General features: G+C 33.3%; 1 protein-coding gene across 11 annotated transcripts in view; it reads left to right on the top strand.

The window, feature by feature from the left end:
* FUT8 (fucosyltransferase 8) overlaps window positions 1-22,382 on the top strand; it is a 97,248-nt gene that overhangs the window by 36,530 nt on the left and 38,336 nt on the right. For 6 of the 11 annotated variants that reach the window (XM_021533253.3, XM_021533254.3, XM_085580257.1 and 3 more), the window contains 5 exons: window positions 4,918-5,012; window positions 11,185-11,316; window positions 12,612-13,032; window positions 21,067-21,182; window positions 21,301-21,469. In XM_021533253.3, coding sequence (XP_021388928.1) covers window positions 12,830-13,032; window positions 21,067-21,182; window positions 21,301-21,469 — 488 coding nt within the window. In that variant the 5' untranslated portion in view covers window positions 4,918-5,012; window positions 11,185-11,316; window positions 12,612-12,829. The remainder of the gene's footprint in view (window positions 1-4,917; window positions 5,013-11,184; window positions 11,317-12,611; window positions 13,033-21,066; window positions 21,183-21,300; window positions 21,470-22,382) is intronic. The other 5 variants (XM_021533259.3, XM_085580260.1, XM_085580262.1 and 2 more) reach the window with 2 other exon arrangements.

The raw sequence follows: 22,382 nt of genomic DNA, 5'->3' as shown, positions 1-22,382 counted from the left end.
AAAAAAGAGTTTGTGGAGTGTGTGTGACTCTTGCAGGAGGTAGCTCAGAACCATGGAGAGCTCTTTTAAAGTCCAGTATGGGGAATAATGGGCATTCTTGATTTTTTCTTGTTATTGTTGCTAAAATTAGCCTGAGCTATTCAGAAATGAAGGAAACTGAAGGGCTAGAAAAAGCCTACACTGAAAGTAGGAACAAGACCATAATACCTGCTCTAAAAGAGTAGGTGGAAAAAGCCTAACTTGCATGTTAAGGAATTGTGAGATCCTGCTGTAAAGCAGCTAAACATAAGAGCTGCTGGCTATGATAGTCACATCCTTATTATAATGTGTTCACCATAAAAAAAAATGCTGGTTTTCTCACAAATAATGTGAGAAATTATTCTATGAAGGAAATGGCTTTCTGTGTGGCTGTGTACTTAGGAAACAGTTGCTTGACTTTGAAATTGATTCAAATGGTGATTTAAAATCCTGCATTTTGTTACTTACTATCAGTCTGAAATACTTTAATGGGATTTCACTAGAATTACCTTTCAGAACTTACACAAATTAAGCTTTTAAGTATTTTGTTACTCCAAAGTATTAATATTGCTTTAAGAATTACAGACCTTATATGGAAAATGAATTTAAAATATTATTTTTAGAATGTTTAGCTTATAAGATAAAGTATTCTTTGGTAAAAAACATCAAGCTTGCTTTAATTGCTGTTGAAAACATTGTATATATCTGGGCACAGAGACTCAAATATGCTATCTTACAAATAAAAGAAAATAACTAACTGATTAAAGCTGATAGTTGCTAATACTCTCCATGGTTTGACAGCAAATATATGCATTAGGGATAGTTGTTATAAATAAAAATGAGAATTCTGATTAACAGAGTAAACTTAATACTTTAAGTTTAAAAGAACATAAAAGGAGCTGAGCAAGAAGCTAATACTTTCAAAGGTGTTTTAAACTCAGCAAGTTTTAAACTCATCTGTCATTTTTCCTTAATAATGTGTCATGCCAATTTTGGGAGGAAAAGACATTGGCAGCATTATGTGAGATTTTGACTTACAACTTCATAGCTCTGTTTTATTCTTAGCCTTACTGTTGTACAAAGTGCTTTGAGTTTTTCAGTTCCTTCACGTTTAAATAAATGGATAGATCTTAGATCAGTGGTATACTTGAGCCATGGTGATGGTGAGGACCACATGCAGAAAGCAATCAACTTTTGGTGGCATGAAGCTCTACAAAAGCTGTAAACCAATGTAAATTAGACAGCATGAACCTATATACTAATGTAAGTAAATTGCTACTTGAATTAGCTCATTAGGTGCCTTTTTTTGTGCTTTTTAGTGTGTAAAGTTCTGTATCCGAAGTAAAAGGAAACTGGAGTGCCATGAGAAATTTTTGCAGGCTGACACAGTGCAATTAAAGTTAAGGTAGATACTTTTTTATCATGTGGCAATGTTACTATTTGCAATCCCCAGTAAAATTTGTCTTGCTCTAATAAAAGTACTGCATCAAACATGGTTCAATTTGAACAAGGAAATGGTAATACAAAAGCAAGTCTGATTATTTAGTTAATGATCCCATTTGACATTCTTTCTCTGATGTGGCCCACTCAAAACTGTATTCTGGCATTTGTGTCAAATCTCCCAGTCTCCGAGCCTGCCATATATAAGAAGAAAGTCTTGCAGCTCAGTTCTGTGACTATTTTTTTTCCTCCCAGCATCTGAATACTGTATAGCCTTCACTATACTTTGATATTGCAAAACCTCTTGGAATATCACTTCAGTTTACTTATGGCTGCCAAGTGTCATGCATTTTTGCATAACTATTACAAACTCAGCAGCTCTCTCATCTGCCTGTTTTTTATCTTGATTTATAAACATCCAGCTGAGTTGTGAACAGACTGATGTTAAGTTTCCTGGTTATTAGATTTTTGCATGTTGCTTTGATGCCAGCCAAAAGAGAAGAGATCTTACTTCTGATCTTGCTTCTGATGTTTGCAGCCATTAAGGAATGACACAGGGAAGCAGATGGAAAAGAAAAGAAAGTTTAGTGGAGCACTTCAGCAGAAACAAGAATGGAAAAGTCAAATATTACCTTAAGGTTGTCCATTGTTTTTTTTCTCCTTCACTGTCCCTTTCCCAAGGCATCCAGATTATTCTACTGATAGGGAGCTGCGCTTTCCCCAAGGAGAGGTGGCTGTACTTTGGTCCCAGATGAGCACTGAAACAGGAGGCAAATGTTCTACTAAGTTCTGTTAAGAAAGGACTGCACCATTTCTGTTTGTTAACTCTACAATGACTAACACAGAGCAGAAAGCCCTATTCTGTTCAGCCTCTTGATTCAGCTACTGTATGTTTTTGAAAGCATTTTTGGTGCTTTAATTAAAAGGGAATAAGCAATTTGGAATCCTTTATTTAATGAAATAATCTGTTTCAGTGCCTGTTTCCTTTATCTGTTTTGCACGTGTTTAGGAACTACTTTCTCCTACCTCATGAGCTAAATTTATCCAGGTGGACCTCCTAATCCCCAGAGTTTGTTATGTGTTTATTCACAAGAGTAAGAAACAATTCAATGTCACAAATTCTTTCTTTTTATAACACATAAGTTACGTCCTTCTAACTTCCATACACTGTTCTTTTACTTCACTGCTTCCAAAGATTCTCTTCCTGATTTTTTTTTTTTTTTTGAATGAGGCTTCTGCAAGGATTAGCAGTAGATTATTAATTTATGGCTGTGGAGGAAGATCATGCTTGATGTTAGAGGTTTGAATTTTTATTATTCATCAACTGTGTTTTATTAGAATAGGATTCTGTGGAGTCAATACAGTAAGTAAACAAGAGAAAATAAACCCTTACTATCATATGATTGTCTCGTCCATTTTCTGAGGTAATTTTTGTCTTACAAAGACATTTCATTAGTTCAGATTAAATGAAGGTAACGTTTCACTTCATGTGTTTCTGGTTAATGTATTATCTTAGTAGTTAAAAAGGACTGTAAAAGTGAACACTGCTTTATCCATTGCTTATTAAAATGAATCCATATATGTAATTTCCTTGGAGGAGTGCATTGTTTCTGTAATTGACTCCTTTGTCATTCTAAAAGAAGAATCACCAATAGGTTTTTGTCTGTTTGACAGAAAATCTTGTATATATTTGACAAGTACGCTGCTTTTTTTCTTTCAAGGTACAGTTCCCTCTTTTGTTCATAATAACATTGATTTAAAAAAAAAAGAGAAATTACTGTATCTTTTTAGAAGCTTTCAAGTGTACTATGTTACAAGAATTATAAGCACTTATATTTATTACTGTATCTAATATGGAGTATTTATTATTTTCAAACTGTTGATATACTGTTGATTCTTTAATCTAGTTTAGAAAAGTAATTACTTCTGATTAGATTTTTAACTCCTGATAAACTCTTTCAAGCTCAGTGTTCTATGTATAGCTTTAGCTCAAAAGCCCCCAAGTGCTGTGTCTATGGACTTCTCTGAGCCACTGCTGTCGTGATAACTGAACCTTTAAGTGTTCATGTAGCATAATTTTGAGGAATATTTGGTCTCTGACACTAAAAGTACCTAAATTGGTGTTTGGATAGTTTGTTTTTTATCTCTGACCAGAAGCTGTGTAGTTGAAGTAGGATTAGTACTTAACTCAGTTGTGTTTTTTGTTATTCTGCCTGTGTGCTTTACGTTTTTTTTCTTCCAGTAGAAATAAATTTAGTAACTATAGGGACATAGAACGCTGAATTTGGCATTATTTTTATGTAGTTCACCTTAGGCGGTCTCTATGTAACTAGCTCCTCAAAGGAAATGAAATGTTTTTTAATTGGAAAAGTGCTCAGTTTTAATAGAGTAACAGGATAATTAACTCTTTAAGTTTTGCAAACTCAGTGAATAGGAAAAAAAGAAGAAAAGGAAAAAAAATTTACAGGGTTTTCTCTGCCCACATTATCATTGTGAGTGTACTGTTGCTTCTACTTGCTCACAGTTCATTCAGTGCGTTTAAGCCTTGAACTGCATGAAGAAAGCTTATGTTTCTTTGGAAGATAGCAGGAATTTCCTTGAAATTTTGGGAGTTGTATTCTTTTACTATGTAATACTTTTAAACAGTTGTTCAACTTATTTGTATTTTGTTTTCTCCAAATTTCCAGATCTGTGATTTTTCCAGTGTTATTTTAGTGACCTTTAAAATTCTGATTGAAAGAAAATTCTTTTCAAGGTTTCCTTAACATATTTATAGTTTTTATAAATGATAAAAATACAAAATACAAAAATATAAATAAATAAAAAACATATGAGAGAATATATTAATAGTCTTCTATTATTTTTATTAAAATGAAGGTTAAATAATCTATCTTGGATTTTATTTTTAATTTTTTTTCCATTTAAAAATTTTGCCTGATATTTTAAACAGGGAGTAATGCTTAGAGATGGGTAAACAATTACTTGACAAAACTGCTAAATGGCTGAACTACTTTAATTGATTATGCAGATATATATATTTTATTCAACATGTATAACATCTTTCAGCTGCAAATTTGATGGTATCTGTAAATATTAATGAATCAACTTCAAACATAATTTTGAAGTTGGCAAATATTAACAAGGAAAATTGGGGCCTGGTGAAACTGACTTTTCTGTATTATAAAATCAATACAGAGCCTAAAATATTCTTTGATTTAATTCTTTGGTTGCTAGATCACATTGTATCTTAATCTAGATTTAATGAAAGATGGTAGTTAAAAATATTCTGATTGAGTGTTTGATCTTTGTGGATAATCTGTGATTAGCTAAATAACAAGCAGAAAATGTGGTATTTTAAAAGAAAACAGATTCTTTCTCACTGTTATGATGAAGAATAAATCAAAAGGAAGTTGTTCTTACAGAACGTGGAATTAAAGGGAATTTTTTTTCTTTAAACAGTTACTAATCTCACTGACTGCTGGAATAGTGGAATTACATGTTAACCTCCAACCTCCATGATGCAGTTGTGTTTCCTTCCTTCTGCTATGGACAGGGTAAGCCCTTCTTCGTATGTGTTACCAAGTTAGGATTTTTTAAAATGGACTGCTGTTTATGTGACTGATAAAATACATTGTATGTTTGCATGTTACGCCTTTTAGAATAATATTTTTTACACACCAAAGGCTGTAGAAGTTATTTTATTTCATGGAATCACATAATGTCTGGCCTTAGAAAGTTTCTTTGGGAATCTTCTAGCCCAACACCAGTGATCAAAGTAGGGTTGATTGGAGTGCATTGCTTGGGTCTTTGCCCAGCCTCCCAGGATGGAGATTTCACTCACACTTTTTGCTGCACTTTCACCAGTGTGACTGTGTGATGCACTAAATAAATCTAATCCAATGTGACATGTTTAATAAAATAAGCTATCATGGGAACTTTTAGTAATGAACTGGTTTTTTGACCATGAAAAACAAATAACTAGCAATTGTCCTGCAGATTTATTTTTCTAGATATTTTGAATCGATCTTTTCTACTTTCTACTTTTTCAAAAATTTTGCATCAAACATTTGTATTTATTATAACCACTTTTTTCTTTTTGTTTTTTTTTTGAGGAATCATTGTCATTAACATCTGATTAATTTATTGATGTGAAACTTCCTGAGTGTATGGGTTTTGGTTTTGTGGGCTTTTTTTTGTTTATTTTGGCTTCATTTTTGTTTTGTTTCTGTTTTTTTTTTTCTTAATGGTGGATATTTAGACTTGCAAAAGATAAAAATCCAGAAATCACCTGAGTAATTTGTACCATTTTGAACAGCAAGGAGGTAATGTAAAAGAATATAATAAAATAGAAAGTAATATTAGAAATTCTTCCGGGTTGAAAGAACTAAGACCTTGTTCAGTGCTTCAAATACTATTATTCTTGATAACAACTCCTGTATTTGTGGTAGTTAGGGATCACTGATGGAGGAAGTGGAGGCTTATAGGAAATAATTTCATACATTCCTTAATTACTTTCGTACATGATTCTGATTGAATTTAGACTTGTGAGGGAAATTGCACTTATATTCTCTCAGCTTCAGTTTTTCTGCTACATACCACCTTAAGAACTTGAAAAAAGCAGTAGCCACCTTGGTTTGGTGATTTCTGTTGTGTCTTCACTGATCATCAGTCTTGTAGGGAACTTATTGATGCTACTTTGGTTGCAAATGCAGGAACTCTTGAGCTGTTGATGATCTCTCACTTTGTATTCTACATGTGTTCATCCTATTGATTTATTTAAGTTGCATCAGTAAATATTGAATTCCTAAAGGAAGATAAATTTGGCACAAGATTACTAATTGGTCATTCTGAATATTTGTTTATTCCTCTGCCTTCTATTCTGAAGATGTTTTCATTTCAAATTTTTGCAAAGTTATTTTCAGGTATAAAATGTTACACGATTAAATGGAAAATAGTTTGTGTGCTGCTCAGCTGAGCATTTTACATCAAATACACACTATAGGCTCCAAAGTAATACCGGAGTCTTCCCCTACATTCCCCTGCTTTGAACGTTTTGTCTGTATTATAATATATATTGTGCTAAAGCTGCTAAATGTATCTTCAGATGACTCTTCTCAAGTTGATAATCTTGCTTTTAGACTCAAGGTATTAATTCCTCAAGTCCCAGCAATTTACCTTTTTCATAATCTCTGTAAATCTGAAAAATCATCAAGCTTCTACATTCAGTGACAGAACCTCTTCAGCAAAATTTCAGGAAGGATAAATCACATTGTATCTTTCTCCAGAGCTTGTTCTGATTGTTTAAGATTTTGTTTTCTAGCCAAATGAGTGGGCCTGCAGCTTTCACACAGTTAAGGAAGTCCCTCAGTACCATCTCTTCCTTCTCAAATGTTTAATTTGAGAGTAATCTGCTGATTGTATCAGATGCATAGTCCTTATTTATTAATATACAATTATAAGGGACTATATGAAGAGAATATCATGCAAATTGCTCAGAGCAATCTGTACAGATATAAAATTAGACTTTTACAGAGAGAAACGCTAATAAAGAGGGAGTTGTGGATGTTCAAGTAAATAGTGAGTGAGTCTAATTATTATATCTACTTATGGCCTCTGATATATGTGAATAGAAGTTAAGAAAAAATAAGTAAATTTCTACAATAATTAACTATATGTATGGAATACTATGGATTTTATGTTCTTGTTCCAGAAAAAAAGAAGTGGGTAGGTTTTATGGGGAGAAAAAATATGACTACACCAGTGAGCTTGACTAGGAAACTAAATGAAGTTAATTTTGGATAGTTTTAGAACACAAACAGTAATGCATGCTCTGTCAATGGGTTTCTGTTCTCTAGTTGAAGAAAACAATATATGCAATCTATATGTTACTAAAGGTAATTAAAAAGTTACAGGTGAATGAAATGCTTTCCAAATTGTTTCCAGTCATGATTCTAAAAATGTTTGCAGCTTAATGGGAAAAGGTCTCTTGGGATTGATATATATGAATGCTAGAACCAGAAATAATTACCAGTCCTGGCTTGATTACAGTAGCAAAACATAGAGAAAAATTTCAAATAAATGATGGTTAACAAAGTAGAGGTAGATATAAATGGGAAATTAGATAAATGCAGCATGGATTTGTTATCAAAGATTTTTTGATCTGTATTATTTTTGGTTTACTTACTAACTGTTTCAATGGGGTCAATTTCCCAGTGAAACACAGTTGAGGAGATAATGTGTACGTATCCCTTTCAGCATTTCTTGGCACATTGAAAGTTCTATATTGAATGAGAGAAATTGTGGATGAAAAGTAGAATCATTTGTTGGAAAAAGAAGTAGCTGAAGGGCTGAAGTGACAGGGACTTTTGCTGCAAGGAAGAGTATCAGCCTGGAGGAGAGACCCTGTTATTGCAGTGGATTACATGTGTTATTCATCTTGGATGTTTTCAATAGTGACAATGTCACAAAAATATAGTAGTTTATAATGAAATGTAGGCCACGAAATAGAGGAGGGTTCTGATGGGATCAGAAAAATGTACAAGAGTATTTTATGTGGTATACTACAGTGGTAGAATGGGATAAAGTGTAATAAGATAAAAAGGATGAAAAATAAGAATTTCTGTATATAAGATAGGAGCTTATAAATTTGAAGAGAGGTAGATGCAAAAAGATTTGAATGTATTATGTCCTTGTAAAATGGTTGCTGACTGCCAGAGCAATGCAGCCACGACAAGAGAAATCTTGTTTTGAGATACATCACACTAGGCAGATCCAAGAGAGAAAAGCAAGTATATGTTTCGTATGAGACACCAGAAATTCCTTGTGTTATATGCAGAATTTTGATTCAATTACTGTGTCAGTCTTCATAAAGAATGCATTGCATACACTGTGAATAATATCTGTAAGGTTTGCTTATTTTTATCAAACACTACAGAAGGATTTACTTGTTACTTTTGTCCTTTGATCCTTAGTTTTATTTTAATATCCTAAAAGGATTATTTCCTTAGGCTCTAATCCTTTGTCAGAGGCTGTGCCATCACATTATTCTTAAATAGGAAGGGGAATCAGAAGGTTGCTTTTAATTTTCATTTTTATGAGAGCACAACAGGCTAACATTACTTAGAGTAGAATGGTTTCCTAAGAAGGTAATTTTTGTTAGTGAAATCTTAAAACACTAGTTTAAGTTTACTTTTAAGGGAAATGAACAATGTTCTGAGAGTTCAAACTAAGATGTATGTCTGGTGTAACATGCTTTTTGAGTGTTTCACAGTTAGTGGTAAGTGATTGTAGTAGCTCTTAGAGTGGGATGAATTTAATGTTTTGTACATTGCACAATTTTAGGTGATGTACATGCCTTAAATGTAGTCCTGTATATGTTAGCTGTAGTGATATGTGTGTTTGACTTCTTGAGTAATTTTCTCCTTTTCAGCTTACATAAGATTTACTTTTTTCCTAGGCCAGTAGGTGGTTGAGCCAAAAGTAGACTTGCTTAGTTTGCTTTGAATTTAATCTAAAATAACTTGAAACTATACATTGCCAAGAGAAATCATAATGCTATTCTGGGGCCGTAATTCTGTAGGAAACAAAAATACACAAGGAGAAAATACACACTGCGTCACTGAATTTACTATTGAAAGCATGTTTGAAATAGTACATCAAAAAGAACCTTATTTAAGCTAGATGTCCTTTCATTTGAAATCTAATCATTTGAAATTTCATTTGAAAACTAATCATTTCATTTGAAAACTAACCTAAAATTGAAGGAAAAAAATTACTTAATTACCAATATACTATGTGATGCATTTATGCCCTGGAAAATGCAAGGGTTTGGGTAAACCTAATCAAATGTAAGACAAGAAATTATGGTAAATCTCAGAGGATAACTAACTACTAAATTAAAATTTATGGCTTTCTCTGGTAAAATAAAAGTAACATAATATTCTTAGATAAAGGACCTTCACTATATAATTATAACATAAATTTATAATAACACTAACAACTGCTATTTAGGTATTTTTCTGTGTATTGCTTAATAAAATATATTTATTGGTACTTCTCTGCCCCACCTTTTAGGTTTGGTGGAATCTTATTACATATTCAATGTCAGATGGTGTTAACCATGTTATCATCCATGACAAGTTTGAATTGCTGCATTTGTGGACTGCTGCTGTGGGTTTTTTTACCAACTCAAGGCTCAGTCTTGGCAGTCTTGAATTTAGTTTACAGCATGAAACCTCATAAACAGCTGTAGAAAATTAAACAAGTATAAATATTGACATTGCATCTTGACTTTGTCAGGCAGATAGTTGTGGCATACGTCTGCATGTGGAGATCTTTCAGAAACCTATAAAGCTATAAAGATGGCACAGTTTCAAAAATGTGATGATTTTTCCTGTGTTTTGATTTATATAAGGACCTTGTGTGAACTTTGAAATAATGAATCACAGAATGGTTTCGTTGGAAGGAACCTGAAAGAGGCATTTAGTTCCAGCTGCCCTGCATGAGCAGGATGCCACTAGATCAGGTTGCTCGAAGTCCCATCCAGCCTGGCTTTGAACTCTTCCAGGGAGGGCACATCCAGGGATCCTGGTTACCTCATCTGTGGAATGTCAAATACTTTGAGAAAATGTCAAATACGTTGACATTTTGCATCTCCAGAACAGTATGAAATAAAAGAATTGGTGTGAAAGCCACATTACCGTACAAAGTTGATAGTTAAGTGCTGCTGGAACTCATGTATAATTAGATACACCACATTTGAGATACAGGCTTTTTAGTGTTTTTTTCAGAATGTTCTTCCTATTCATTCAGCTAGTTTGGCATCTTTACTTTATATTTAACTCTACTGTGACCTAACTTATGAAAAGAACAATGACATCTTCAGAGATTGATAGAAGTCTCATAAAACCTGTGAGGATTTTGTTGCGTTTAGCCCAATGCTGAACTGATATTTCATAGAATTACCAATCACAGCTAAAGTCCATTCCTAATAGGCCTCAAAGATCATCTATACACAACTCTACACACTGATGAACAGATTTTTTTCCTCATTAAACATCTTGATGACCTCCAGATCATTTCTATCAGACTTTTTCACCTCATGTTTCACCTTGTTGTCCAAACACTTATGAGTATGTCAAGCTGTATGGAGTCTGCTGTGGGTGCAGAGAGGTCCCTGCTCACTCTTTCTGTTCAAACTGATTGTCTGGTCTTACTGTACATTTCTTCTCTTCTATGGGATGAGGACTCACATGATGATCTTTCTTCTTCCATTCAGCTTAGGTGTTTTGGAACAATTTGGGGATCTTGTTGAATGCCATTTGAAAATCCACATTGACCAAATCGATTATGTAACAATTAGAACTGGTTCTGTTTTCTCTGTGTGCTTGTTTACATCTTCAAAAGAACTTGAATAAATTTATGGGGCAGAGTAACGCTAGTACTAGAGAGTAATGTTAGTATTAGAAAAAGTAATGTTAGTACTTTTTTACCTAGATTACTTTCATCCTTATGTCTGCAGATTTATTTCATCTTATTATTTCTGCCAGTTTGGCTGACACAAATATATTTTTTCCTGGCCTGTAATTGCAGGGTTCCCTGCTGTAGCTCTTAGAAATAATTCTGTTTACTTTTAAATTTTCCATTTGTTTGCTACAAAGTCATTATGAGTAAGAGGTTGCACACCTCTGTTAATAATTAAACTATTGCTTTCTTTAACTTCTTTAGAACTGTTGGAAGAATACCATCTGTTCCTGATGACTTGTTATACCAATTTTGTGGATTTTTGATTGTCTGATCTACAAACACTGTTGTTTGAGACAGACCAACGCTGCCTCTGACAAAGAAGATACCTGATTTGTGAGTCTGCTTAAGCTTATATTTTATGAAAAGCAGATTGGAAAAGAAAGGTCAATATTTTGCTTGCAAAGTACTGTATAAACAATTGTATCCCATCTTACAAGTCATAAGGGAATTTTTGTTTTTACCTCTTTTAAACATATATAAACTACCCCTCCTCTCCAGATAACTTGAGAAATTTTTCATCATTTTCAAGGTTAGAGCTATTGTAACTGGAAGTGTGTGCTCCAGGCATATTTCCATAACTGGGTGAGTTTGGAAGTTATTGCAATTTGAGAAGATTTTGTTCTAGGCTTTAAATGAGTTGGAACAGAATAAAATAACTAAAAGAAATTAAAAAGAAATTAAGGTGAAAGAAGGATCAAACAGAAAAGAATAATTTGGGCAAAGGTAGATATGGATGGTATCTCAGAGGAAATATAGTGGATTTGGAGATTTGAGAATTCAAAAAATGGGTTACTTTGAAAATTGAGTCAGAATGGCATATATGTGCCCTTTAAAAAAGGTAGAAATGTTACATTACTGAGAAAGAGGAAGAAAGGGGAGAAGTACTTCAAGAAGACCCTGGACATGCTCTCAGTTAAAATTTGGTCTAGGTAGATGAGGAAGTTTGTTCCCTAGTAGAATGATATTTTGCCAAGTAGAAAATTAGGTGATTTTGCATTTTTTAAAATGGCATGGTGGTTTTTTTCTGAGAGAAGGTATTACCTTTAGAGCATTTTTTGCCTTTTTTTTTATAGTTTTAATAATAGCAACTTGTTAAAATAGGTTTGATAGTTTTGAAACAGCAGAAAAGTGTTTCTAAAGTCATGCCTGATTTTTAAATACTTGCAAATAACAGAATATACTGTTAAAATGACTATAACTCATTTGTTAGAGTGGCAGTCATGATAAAAATAGAGAAAAAAGTTAATAAAAGTAAAAAAAGATATATTTGTAATTAAATAAAAACTATTTGTTGATAGTAAAGGAAAATGTTAAGTTTACCAGAGTGACTTTTAAGCTATTTTAATGTTTGAAATGACACATGAAATGGTAAATATTTCTCTTATAAAAAGCAGCATTTCTTCTGTCTGTTTCAAAGCCAGAATTAATTGCACAGTCTTTGTCATTCATTTGTGAATTCAGCATAATGTTCTGTGGAAAGTTAAAAGCTTTTTTCTTTGTGACAGAAAGTAGTAACATCTATTGTCATTCTTGAATATTATTGACAATACATTCAGCTCATTTGCAGTCCACTACATTTTTACATATCCGAATTATAATTTCAGATTCACTTTTATTTTTTCCCACAGAATATAAATGAAGAATGATGCAATATTAATTATTTCTATGTACAATCTAATAAGAATCTTCTTTAAGGAGTTGCAGTAAGACAAACACTGAAAATAATTTTTCTCTGGTACAATGTGTTGAAGCAGAGGAGCTGGAATTGTCCACCTTTGTCCAAGCTAAGAAAATGTTTGCTGTTTTGTGAGTGGAAGCAGCTCTGGAGTGAATTGAACTTCTGAAAATGCGGCCATGGACTGGTTCCTGGCGTTGGATTATGCTCATCCTCTTTGCTTGGGGAACTTTACTGTTCTATATTGGAGGACACCTGGTACGAGATAGCGAGCACCCGGATCACTCCAGCCGGGAATTGTCCAAGATCCTTGCTAAGCTGGAACGGTTAAAGCAGCAAAATGAAGACTTAAGGCGCATGGCAGAATCTCTCAGGTAGGATCTCAAAGTAATTAAAACTGCTCAGGAAATGTTTGAAATATGAAATAGCAGAATTTAAATTGTAAGGGTTGTTGGTGGGAGCTTTTGCAAAATTATATTTCACATTTAAAAGTATATATAAGTGTTTTAATCTGTGCTATAAGTAGATGAAAATATATTGCAAAACCTTTACATGAATAATGTGCATTTACTTCTGGTCTAAGTAATCATTACTTAAGTCATTTAATGGTGTGGAAGTGTTGCTGTCACAGTAACAGAGTTCTGTAGGTGATTCACCCCTCAATGCCAACTTCAAACAAGTGCAATTATTATGACATTCATACAAATTAGAACATCTAGTTCTTTATACTTCTGCATGCAGTAATTGGAAGAGCTCATTTTAAAATTGCTGAAAACATTTGTACTGCTTGCTAAAGATAAATGCTGACTTGCTGAAGATGATCTGCAATAGATTGCTGCATTATACAAATTCTTTTATCTAAGTTTTCTTCCTTGCCTTGCTGCTAAACTTGTAGAAATGCTTGTAAAACAGTCAGATCATCTCCATTCTTACAATTGCACAATCATTGAAATATAACCCATTCAAATTACACAGTGACTAGAAGAGTAATGATTTTACTGGTGACAGGGTACTGTTTGTCTTGCAAGCAGGAGGCAGTAGAGGCAGGAGGTGCTAAGTAGAGGCTAAACTATATTTTAGACAGTGATGATTTTTCTAAATACCTTTCAATATTTTACTGACCTTATCTATATTTAGATAAATATTAATTTTTTGGTGGGTAAATTTTAAGTAGAAGCTTATACTGTTGATAATTTCCCATTATTTATAAAAATAAAAACATAATTTTATAGCTACTCTAAACATGCTACAGTATTTCCACATTCCTTCTCTATGATTCCATTAATGGTGTCAGGATGCTGGAATTAGATGCAAAATTGATCTTCAAGACATAGTCTTTTTTCTGGAAGTAATCTAAGATTGGTGAAGTACTGGACTTTGAGGGAAATGATGCATGACAATATAGGGTCTTTTCATTACTTTTACTGTGCCAAACCCTTGGTACTGTTTGCATAGAAACATTATAAATAGGTTTTAGAAATATCCTGGTCAACCTGTATGATTAAAGTTTTATATTATAATGTGGTACAGAATTTCAGTATCTCATTTCTTTGTTTGCCAGACAGAATAAGCTGTGTTGAAAATAGCTGTCAGCTTTGAAACTGTCCCATTTATAGTTTTGTAGCAGTGTGTCTGTTTGAAACGAGGCATTAACCAGCAGTCCATGGATTGAGTATCTGCGTCCTGGAAGAGATCACTGCTGCTGTGGGCATACATTATAGAAACAAAACACCTCTTAACTTCAGAAATCCAAATAGACAGAAAAGATTACTTTTGCTCCAGTTTACATCTTAAAGTAAAGACATAATTTATTTTAGGGTTTACTGATCAAAGACAGAAGGACTGGAATATGATTTAATTGCTAGAATATTTTGTTTTGTTCTGAAAATAATTACTGATAGTGGCAGTTAAATCTGAGTGTTAAGACAACATTCTCTGTATCAATAGAGCTCATAATGGGCATGAGGTAAAAAACTTGATTTTGCTGCCCTTTCCACTAAGATTTTGTATCTAGAGAGCAAAACAGCATGTGTTTTGTGGTTAAAACATAGAATGTATTATGGTATGCAACAGGGCTACTAAGATAATGCCTGAAATTAGGAATATTCCAAATAAGAACTTTAAGTTATTTGTGGGGGAGTTTATACAAGATGAGAGTGCCTACCTGTAAAATTGAAACAATAAACAAACATCTAATTACCCATACTAGTTAACTATACTAGTTAAAGTATTTTGGCAGTATTAGATAAAAATTTTGCATGGTAAAAAGCTTCAAGTTAACAGAATTTACCTTAGTGAGCAAAGAAGTATTGTGAATGTTAGAAAATTATCATAATGAAAGCTAGTGCTAGTTAGGGCAGGAAGGGGCAGAAGGCAGGTATGGTTACAGGAATTAGTAGTTTAATTAAAGTGTAAGTTGTTTATTAATTTCCGTTTTGAAGTTAGAGAAAATTAATATTTCGTCTTTTTAATTGTTAATTAATCTGAAAAATGCATTTCAGTACATTTCAATTGCCTGGAGTTTCCCTATAATGGGTTCCTGTGACTCCTGTGACTTCCTTACCACCTGATAAAAGTGTCAATCTTCTGGGATGGTTGAAAACAGGAGGTGGACTGTGCTTGTTTGCATCTCTCTATGAATGTCAACATACACTGACAAGAAGAGATCTTTCCACCCAAATCCTCCTTTGCTGCCAATTTATGTAGCAGCTCCTCATCCCCAAAGGCAACAACGAAAAAGAAAACCAAAAATCTACCCTGTGAAATATATCTTATGTGCATGCACAACCAACCATTCAAAACTTGACGAAGATCATATCTGTGAAAAGGCATTATAAAATCCTGCTTGACCCTTTTTTCCTCTTTGATACTGAAATAATATCTGATTTTGTAATTTTCTCCTGCTTGCTTCTTTTCACAGAAGATGTGTAAGGACTGTTATTGTGGTTTTAGAGCAAGGATAGGTACTTTTTTGGGTTATTCTGGTTCTCAGGCAGTGCAACCGTCTGTATGTTTGATTTCAAAAAGTATGTTGTTATGAATTTATGATTTTTGAAATATTTTTAATTTATTACCTATATTGGTTAAGAGTAGTTCATATTTTTGCAAGGATTTTTGGTGAGCATATTTTTTCATACTTATTTTCTAAGATAAACCTTTGCATGAGTGCAAGTTGGAACAGTCACATCTTTTTGAAAATGGTCTGAAATAAAAATAATACTTCTATAGGAACTGCATACACTTTTGTGGTGCACTTCTGATTACTTGAAATTGCATTAGGTACCACGTGGTTTTTATGGTGTATTTAAAAAGCCTTAGGTGGGAAGTTACTCTACTTTTTCTTTTGCCAATATGATGATTTGTAAAAACCTTGCTTGTGGGCTAGAAAGTGGCACAGATGTATATTAATGATGCAGAAGACAAATGGAATTAAAGGTGTTTTGTAGTGTTTGAATTTTAGAAATTTTGTGCATGAATATTGTAGTATAGTGAGTTGGGAGAGTTACCATAGTCTGTATATGATTATAAGCAATATTGTGTGAACAGATCTAGGTTGATTTTAGAAGCAGTCTAGATTTCATTAGTGCAAAATAGTAATAAATCTGAGTTTTTTATAGGCTATTGTTTTACTATTCTCTATGCAGTAGACCTGGAAGAACCTTTCAAGGACACTTATTACAGATGTAGTAGGTGTGACAGCAAAACTGGAAATCTTTACTACAATTTTTTATTAATTTAAGGGAAACTTGAGAGGGAGTAATAATCAAATCAAAGTATTACATAATGTTGTTTCTTAAAACCAGTAGTTTTACCTAAAAGTTTTACTTTGTTTTAGGATAATGATATGACTTCTAAAGACTGTCCCTGTTGCATTTGGATGATACAAGGCTTTTAGGAATAGGAGAGCTTAAAATTACAACTTTTGTAATGTCCCATTTTCTTGGATGGAAACTGTGAAGCTGCGTATGCCTTCATCCTTGTCCTAGGCATTCTTTATTTTTACAATACATGAATGCTTCCTAGTATTCATGTGCTTCTTTATGTATTACTGGGTGGTAGTCAAATTCTTATATTTCAGGGTATTTTGATGAAAGATAAACCTGGCAGTTTAGAAACCAGTAATTTCGGAGTTCTCCTCAGGGAAATAGAGAATCTTGTTAAATGGATTCATACTGTGTTCATGTTATGAATACATCACTTTTGGAGTGTATTTGCTTCCTAGACTCTTTTAAATATTGCATTTTGTAGAACCTGCAATTCTTTTAATAAATGTGATAACCTGTTTCTTATTCTGAATTAGGAGTGTGTGTTGTAAAGCAGAACAGAGGTGGAAAAGGGCAAAATGTCATCAAACACATAAAACCAAACATCAGTATCTCTACACGATATTTTTATAGTTCTGAGTGTAGCTTCAGAAAGAAGAGATCAGATTTTAATTTTGAAAGAGCACTAGCATTGCTTTAATGTAGCTGGTGCTGAGGCTGGTGGAGAATCCAAACTCAAGATCAATGAATCATAAGCAACTTTATTAAAGCACTTTTGTCAGTTTCTCCGGATAGTTTTGTGTCTAGTAAGCCTGTAGAAAAAATTAAAGAGGCTTGGATAAAAGAACAGTTTTGGGTTGATAAAGATTTAAATACTAAAGTACAGTTTCTTACTACATGTATTAAAAATATCTCAAGTTTGAAGCTGAGGGTATTGCACAGGCCATTGTGGGAAGAATGAAGATAATTGAACTAAATGATGTCCACCTCTGCTCTTTTTACTGTTTTTTTGTGCAATTCTGAGCTAAGGGAAGCAAGGGGTGCAGTAGGTATAAATCAGTGTTGATCAGGGCTGTGTTGATCTAAATTGATAAGGGATACTTGCTTTTTATTTGCAGATGACATTGACTCTTTCGGTTTTATTTACTGAGGAGGTTTTACTTAAGAAGGATGAAGTGACCGCCTGTATTCTGTTTGTGTGTGCTAGTGGTTGTTAATAATTCAACATTATTTTCTTCTTGGGGAAGAGAAAAAAGCGAGAGAAGAAAAGGAAATCATAATGTGGATTTAGGTAGTTATAAACCCTTTAGCTGCTTACAAAGAACTTGGATATATATAAATGAAAAAATGAGAAAGTATTTGAGTGTGAACTTGTGAAATCTTACATTTTTCCTTTTGCTGATAAATTAGGGTAACCTTTTAGATATCTCGGAAAGAGGAAAAGGTTAGAATGGTTTTTATAATTTATGGGGTTTTAAAAACTATTTTTACAATTATTTTACACAGTATGGCAGTTCTTCTAGCTAAATTGAATGTCACTATGATTAATTTTTAAGGGGCTCTTTTTGCCTTCAGAGATCCAGATTAGAGAGCCATTGCTTGTCATTGCCCCTTTGTCATTGTACCTGAAGGTGATGAGAAAGTGGCCTCAGTCATATGGATTATGTACACAGAATTATTATTTTTTTTATCTGGATTACTGAAAAGGGCTAAAGCAGAAACAGTTTATCTCTGTAACACAATCTTTTTGATGTTTAAAATGATACAGGGACTATGGAAAAGATAATTTGTATTTGCTATCAGATGGTAGAAAGCAGCATTCAAACATCACACCTTGTAACTATTGAGAATTGAAATAAATCAGCTAGTTGGTTTATTAGTTTGACTGACCATTTAAGTGTTCGTTAATGGTGTTTATTTTGTGTTCATAACTTAATTACAGTTTTACCATAGTAATAAGTGAAGGATACTCTGTACTAGATGCTTACTGATGTGGTTTTTTATTACTGCTTATAATCATCTTAATTTAGATGAACTTACTTTAAATTCACTTCTCATATTTTAAAGAGTAAAATAGTTGTCAGAACTTCTGTAAGAATTTTTTTTGGTAAGAATTCCTGTTTTGTAATAGGCATTCTTATTCATGAGTATGCATAATTACTAGGATATTCTGCACTAGAAGTTACCTGCATGCAGGATGCCATGAGACTAGACGAGGATTTTAATTCAAACACTTTTCCCTCAAATGTTATATACAGCTCAGCTGAAGTACTTGTAGAGGGTAATAACTGCCAAGCTGTGCTGGTTGCAGAGAAGAATCTTTTCCTTAATTTTGAGACTGGATGAAAGTGAGGAAGACAGCAATTCCAAGTCTGATGAGGTAACAGATGTAGAGACACAACTGAAAAAAGAATAAGCTATCTTAGTTTCATCTTAAAAAGATATGATTTTGGAAGTCTAAGCAACTGGTTTAGAGAATATCCCCCCATCCCAGCTCTTTTATCTAACAGTCTAAGTATAATAAAAATTTTTATTGCAGTGTGCCAAAGCAAGATGAATGTTAAATAGCAAAATGGTACTTTCTTTTTAAGATCTTAATTATATCAAATGATCAGCATTACTGTGCTTCTTTCATATCATCCACAACCATCCTTCTGTAGGATTCTCTAATTGCTAATTACAGACTTTCCTTATGCTAGGAGGATGTGTGCACTGTCTCAAGATTTCTTATGGTAATGGTTTTTTATCCTTTCGCCCTATTGTTCTTCACAGACTCTACCTTTAGGGTATGTGACTTGTACAGGATAAACTGTTCCATTTTTTTCTGGTAATTTTGTGGTTAGTTGTTCTTTCACAACTCAAATTGTGGTACCAAGTTGGCAGATCACAAACACATTTCCATCTGGTAGTTTTAAATTAGTGTAAGAATGTAAATGTTTTTCAATATAATTTTTAAAGACTTGTTTGTATTGTCTTGTACGTGGCAATCCAATACTGTATCTCAGTAGGTTATAGCACAGTACATTTGTTGTAGAAACAAATTTACAAATTGATTATTGAAACAGATTATATTTAGGGAGTGCACATGTTTAAGATTAGGATATTTTACACAATTCTGACATGCTTGTTCCATCAGTGCATGGAAAAGCAGATGTGCAAGCAGTTAATGATAATTCCTTTTTGTTTACCATGGTAGTTTTAGAACACAAATATTTTTTCAGTAATTTAATTATCCCTAGTACGATGGGGATAGGATAGCTTTAATCTGAAGCTTTAAGACTGCCAAATCTTTTACTAAATTTTTGTCTGGCTACGTAGCTGCTTCTTCCTCCACCTCTCCTATCCCCTTCTGAATAAAGGTTCTTAAATGCTGTGCTTCATGTGATGCACCTTTCTAATGCTCACATTATAGGTATTTGTTCTTTTCAGCTGTTCCAGGGAAAATGAACTTTTCATCAGTCCCTGAAATTTTATTGGCATTTAGTTATCCAGACCTGAGAGACAATAAAGAAATAACATCTCAGTAGGATATTTTAAATTTCTTTTTAGCAGGGAGGGTGCTCCCTCAAACCACTATTTTCTCTATGCCAGAGGCATCTTTTTTCTGTCAAGGACTCTTCTTGTGTATGGTGCTGTGAAACTCTGTGTTTGTGTGTGGAGAGAATATCTGTTTCTTTTTATGCTCATATTCCTTTCTGAAGGAAGAATCATCTTCATGTTCTGCAAGAATTCTGTATTCTTTGCAGTTCTAAAGACTTCCCATTGCACGTCTGCTTGCTCTTTTTCTTTCTGGGGTCAGCTCTTACAAAAGCTTATAAAACATGGAATAATTTTTAACCAGAAGGATGATTTCTCTTGAAATGAAAAGGGGTTTTATTTTCCCTGTATTAAATTTGTGAGGCAAAAAGAAGTTAGCATCTAATTTTTAAACATTAATAATTTTGCTTTATTAATATCTGGATTCAAGTTGAGATGATGAACAAACCTCAGTAATGCTCTCAAGGCTGATTTATGGCTCATAGATTTTAGGATATGTGTTTCCATACTTCTCCTGTGCTGACATATCAGAAATTTAACAGATGGATGTTTAAATTGCTGGTGTTTTTTTAGGTGATCTACAATTTAGAATACTAGAGTTGTCATAAAAAATCATAATAGTGGTACACTTAGGAGTCTGAGTCAAGGCAATACATTGAAATCATCCTGTGTGGATGTGTAGGAAAAATCAGCTGGAGATCAGGTGCTGGTGCCCTGGTTCTCCAAGAAGATATAGCCAGGGTTCAAGAGCAGAATGGCTTTGTGTGCCAGTCAGGTTAACAGTTAAACTGCCACAGATATTATTTTCAAAAGCAGAGCCTTGGATTGTCCTTGGTGAGTGGCAGTCTTGTAAACAACACAGTTGAGGATCAGGCTGCATTTCCTTGCAGCTGTATTGTGCACTGTTTTTTCCTATGGGATTGTGCTTTTAAAATCGTCTTTATGTTAATATGTTTAATTTCTTCTGGTTTGAAGGAAATCTGATGAAGGTCTATCAGTAAAACAGTATGAAATAAAAATGAGTGGAGAGCTGAATTGTTAATGCAAGTAATTTATCAAATAATTATATTTATAAATCATGCAATTTCTTTATTTTCTGTATCTTAGGATACCAGATGGTCCAATTGATCAGGGACCAGCTGCAGGAAAGGTACATGCTTTAGAGGAGCAACTTCTAAAGGCCAAAGAACAGATAGAAAACTATAAGAAGCGGACAGGAGATGGTTGGTAGATAATTTTTCTTTGAATTCTAAAACAAGTTTTGATTTGGTGTTTTATATCACAGATGTATTGGCTTCTTTACAAGTACTGATGCTTTTATGCCTTTTTTTTTTCTTAAAGTTGAAGGCCTTGGAAAAGACCATGAAATACTGAGAAGGAGGATTGAAAATGGGGCTAAGGAACTTTGGTTTTTCCTCCAGAGTGAACTGAAGAAGTTAAAAAATCTAGAAGGAAGTGAACTACAAACACGCATTGATGAATTTCTGTCTGATTTGGGTCATCAGGAAAGGTACTTCCATTAGTTGGTTCTGACCTTTTTAACTGTCATTATGTTGTTTAAAGATGTGTGGCAATTATGTTTTTCATTGTTGTTAACCATCAGGCCTCCTTATTGTTGGAGTACTTTTTGTATTATATTAACATAGTCTGTATGAGTTTTGTTTGTGCTGAACAAAATTAATCCAGGAACTGTTAAAAATTCAGTGACATCTGTCTTTAAGCATATTATAACTGTGTTCCCAACAGGACTGCTATGACAGTTTGTGTCTCATCTGTAAACAGCTATACAAAAATAGTTGAATTAACTAAATATACTACCTTAAATCAGTGCTCTGAAAAAAAGCCGTGATCTTTATATGTGAACATCAGTAATAAAGCAGGAGCCTTTGAAAATAATGATATAGTAAAGGGAAAAAATTATTAGAATTTTCAATTCCTTAGAAATAATGCAAACACTATTTAAAACATGAAGACCATATGAATTTGATTATTAGTATGGGCAAATAGTATAGTCCATTAAATTTTGTAATTTAATATTCTTCAATTCCAAAATCCATTTTGTCACAGATTTATTGAGTTGAAAGTGAGAAGGGACTATTCAATTATTGAGAGTTATTATTTATATAGAAGACATGATTAAATTTCATCCAATTAGTTCTCTGCCAAGTGCAGTTTTATATATTTGACTGAAATAAAAGTAGTGCTCGGCTGAAGCGGAATTTTCTGAAAGACTTGAGATCTTCACTTGAACAGTGAATTGACAGAGAAGTGTCACTTCCCTGGGCCTTTTGTTTCAATAGTTATCTCCTCTCAGAAATACTTATTTATATTTATTTTCCACAGAAGTTATTTCCATCTGGGCTTCTTGAACTTTAGGTCATGGATTCTTATGTACCTTTTAAACTATGCTAAAAACTGGAGCA

Source organism: Lonchura striata, chromosome 5 (genome assembly GCF_050655825.1).
Source record: "Lonchura striata isolate lonStrDom1 chromosome 5, ASM5065582v1, whole genome shotgun sequence".
Taxonomy (NCBI): domain Eukaryota; kingdom Metazoa; phylum Chordata; class Aves; order Passeriformes; family Estrildidae; genus Lonchura; species Lonchura striata.
Note: the sequence above shows the minus strand (reverse complement) of the source record. Positions and strands in the feature narration are given on the sequence as shown.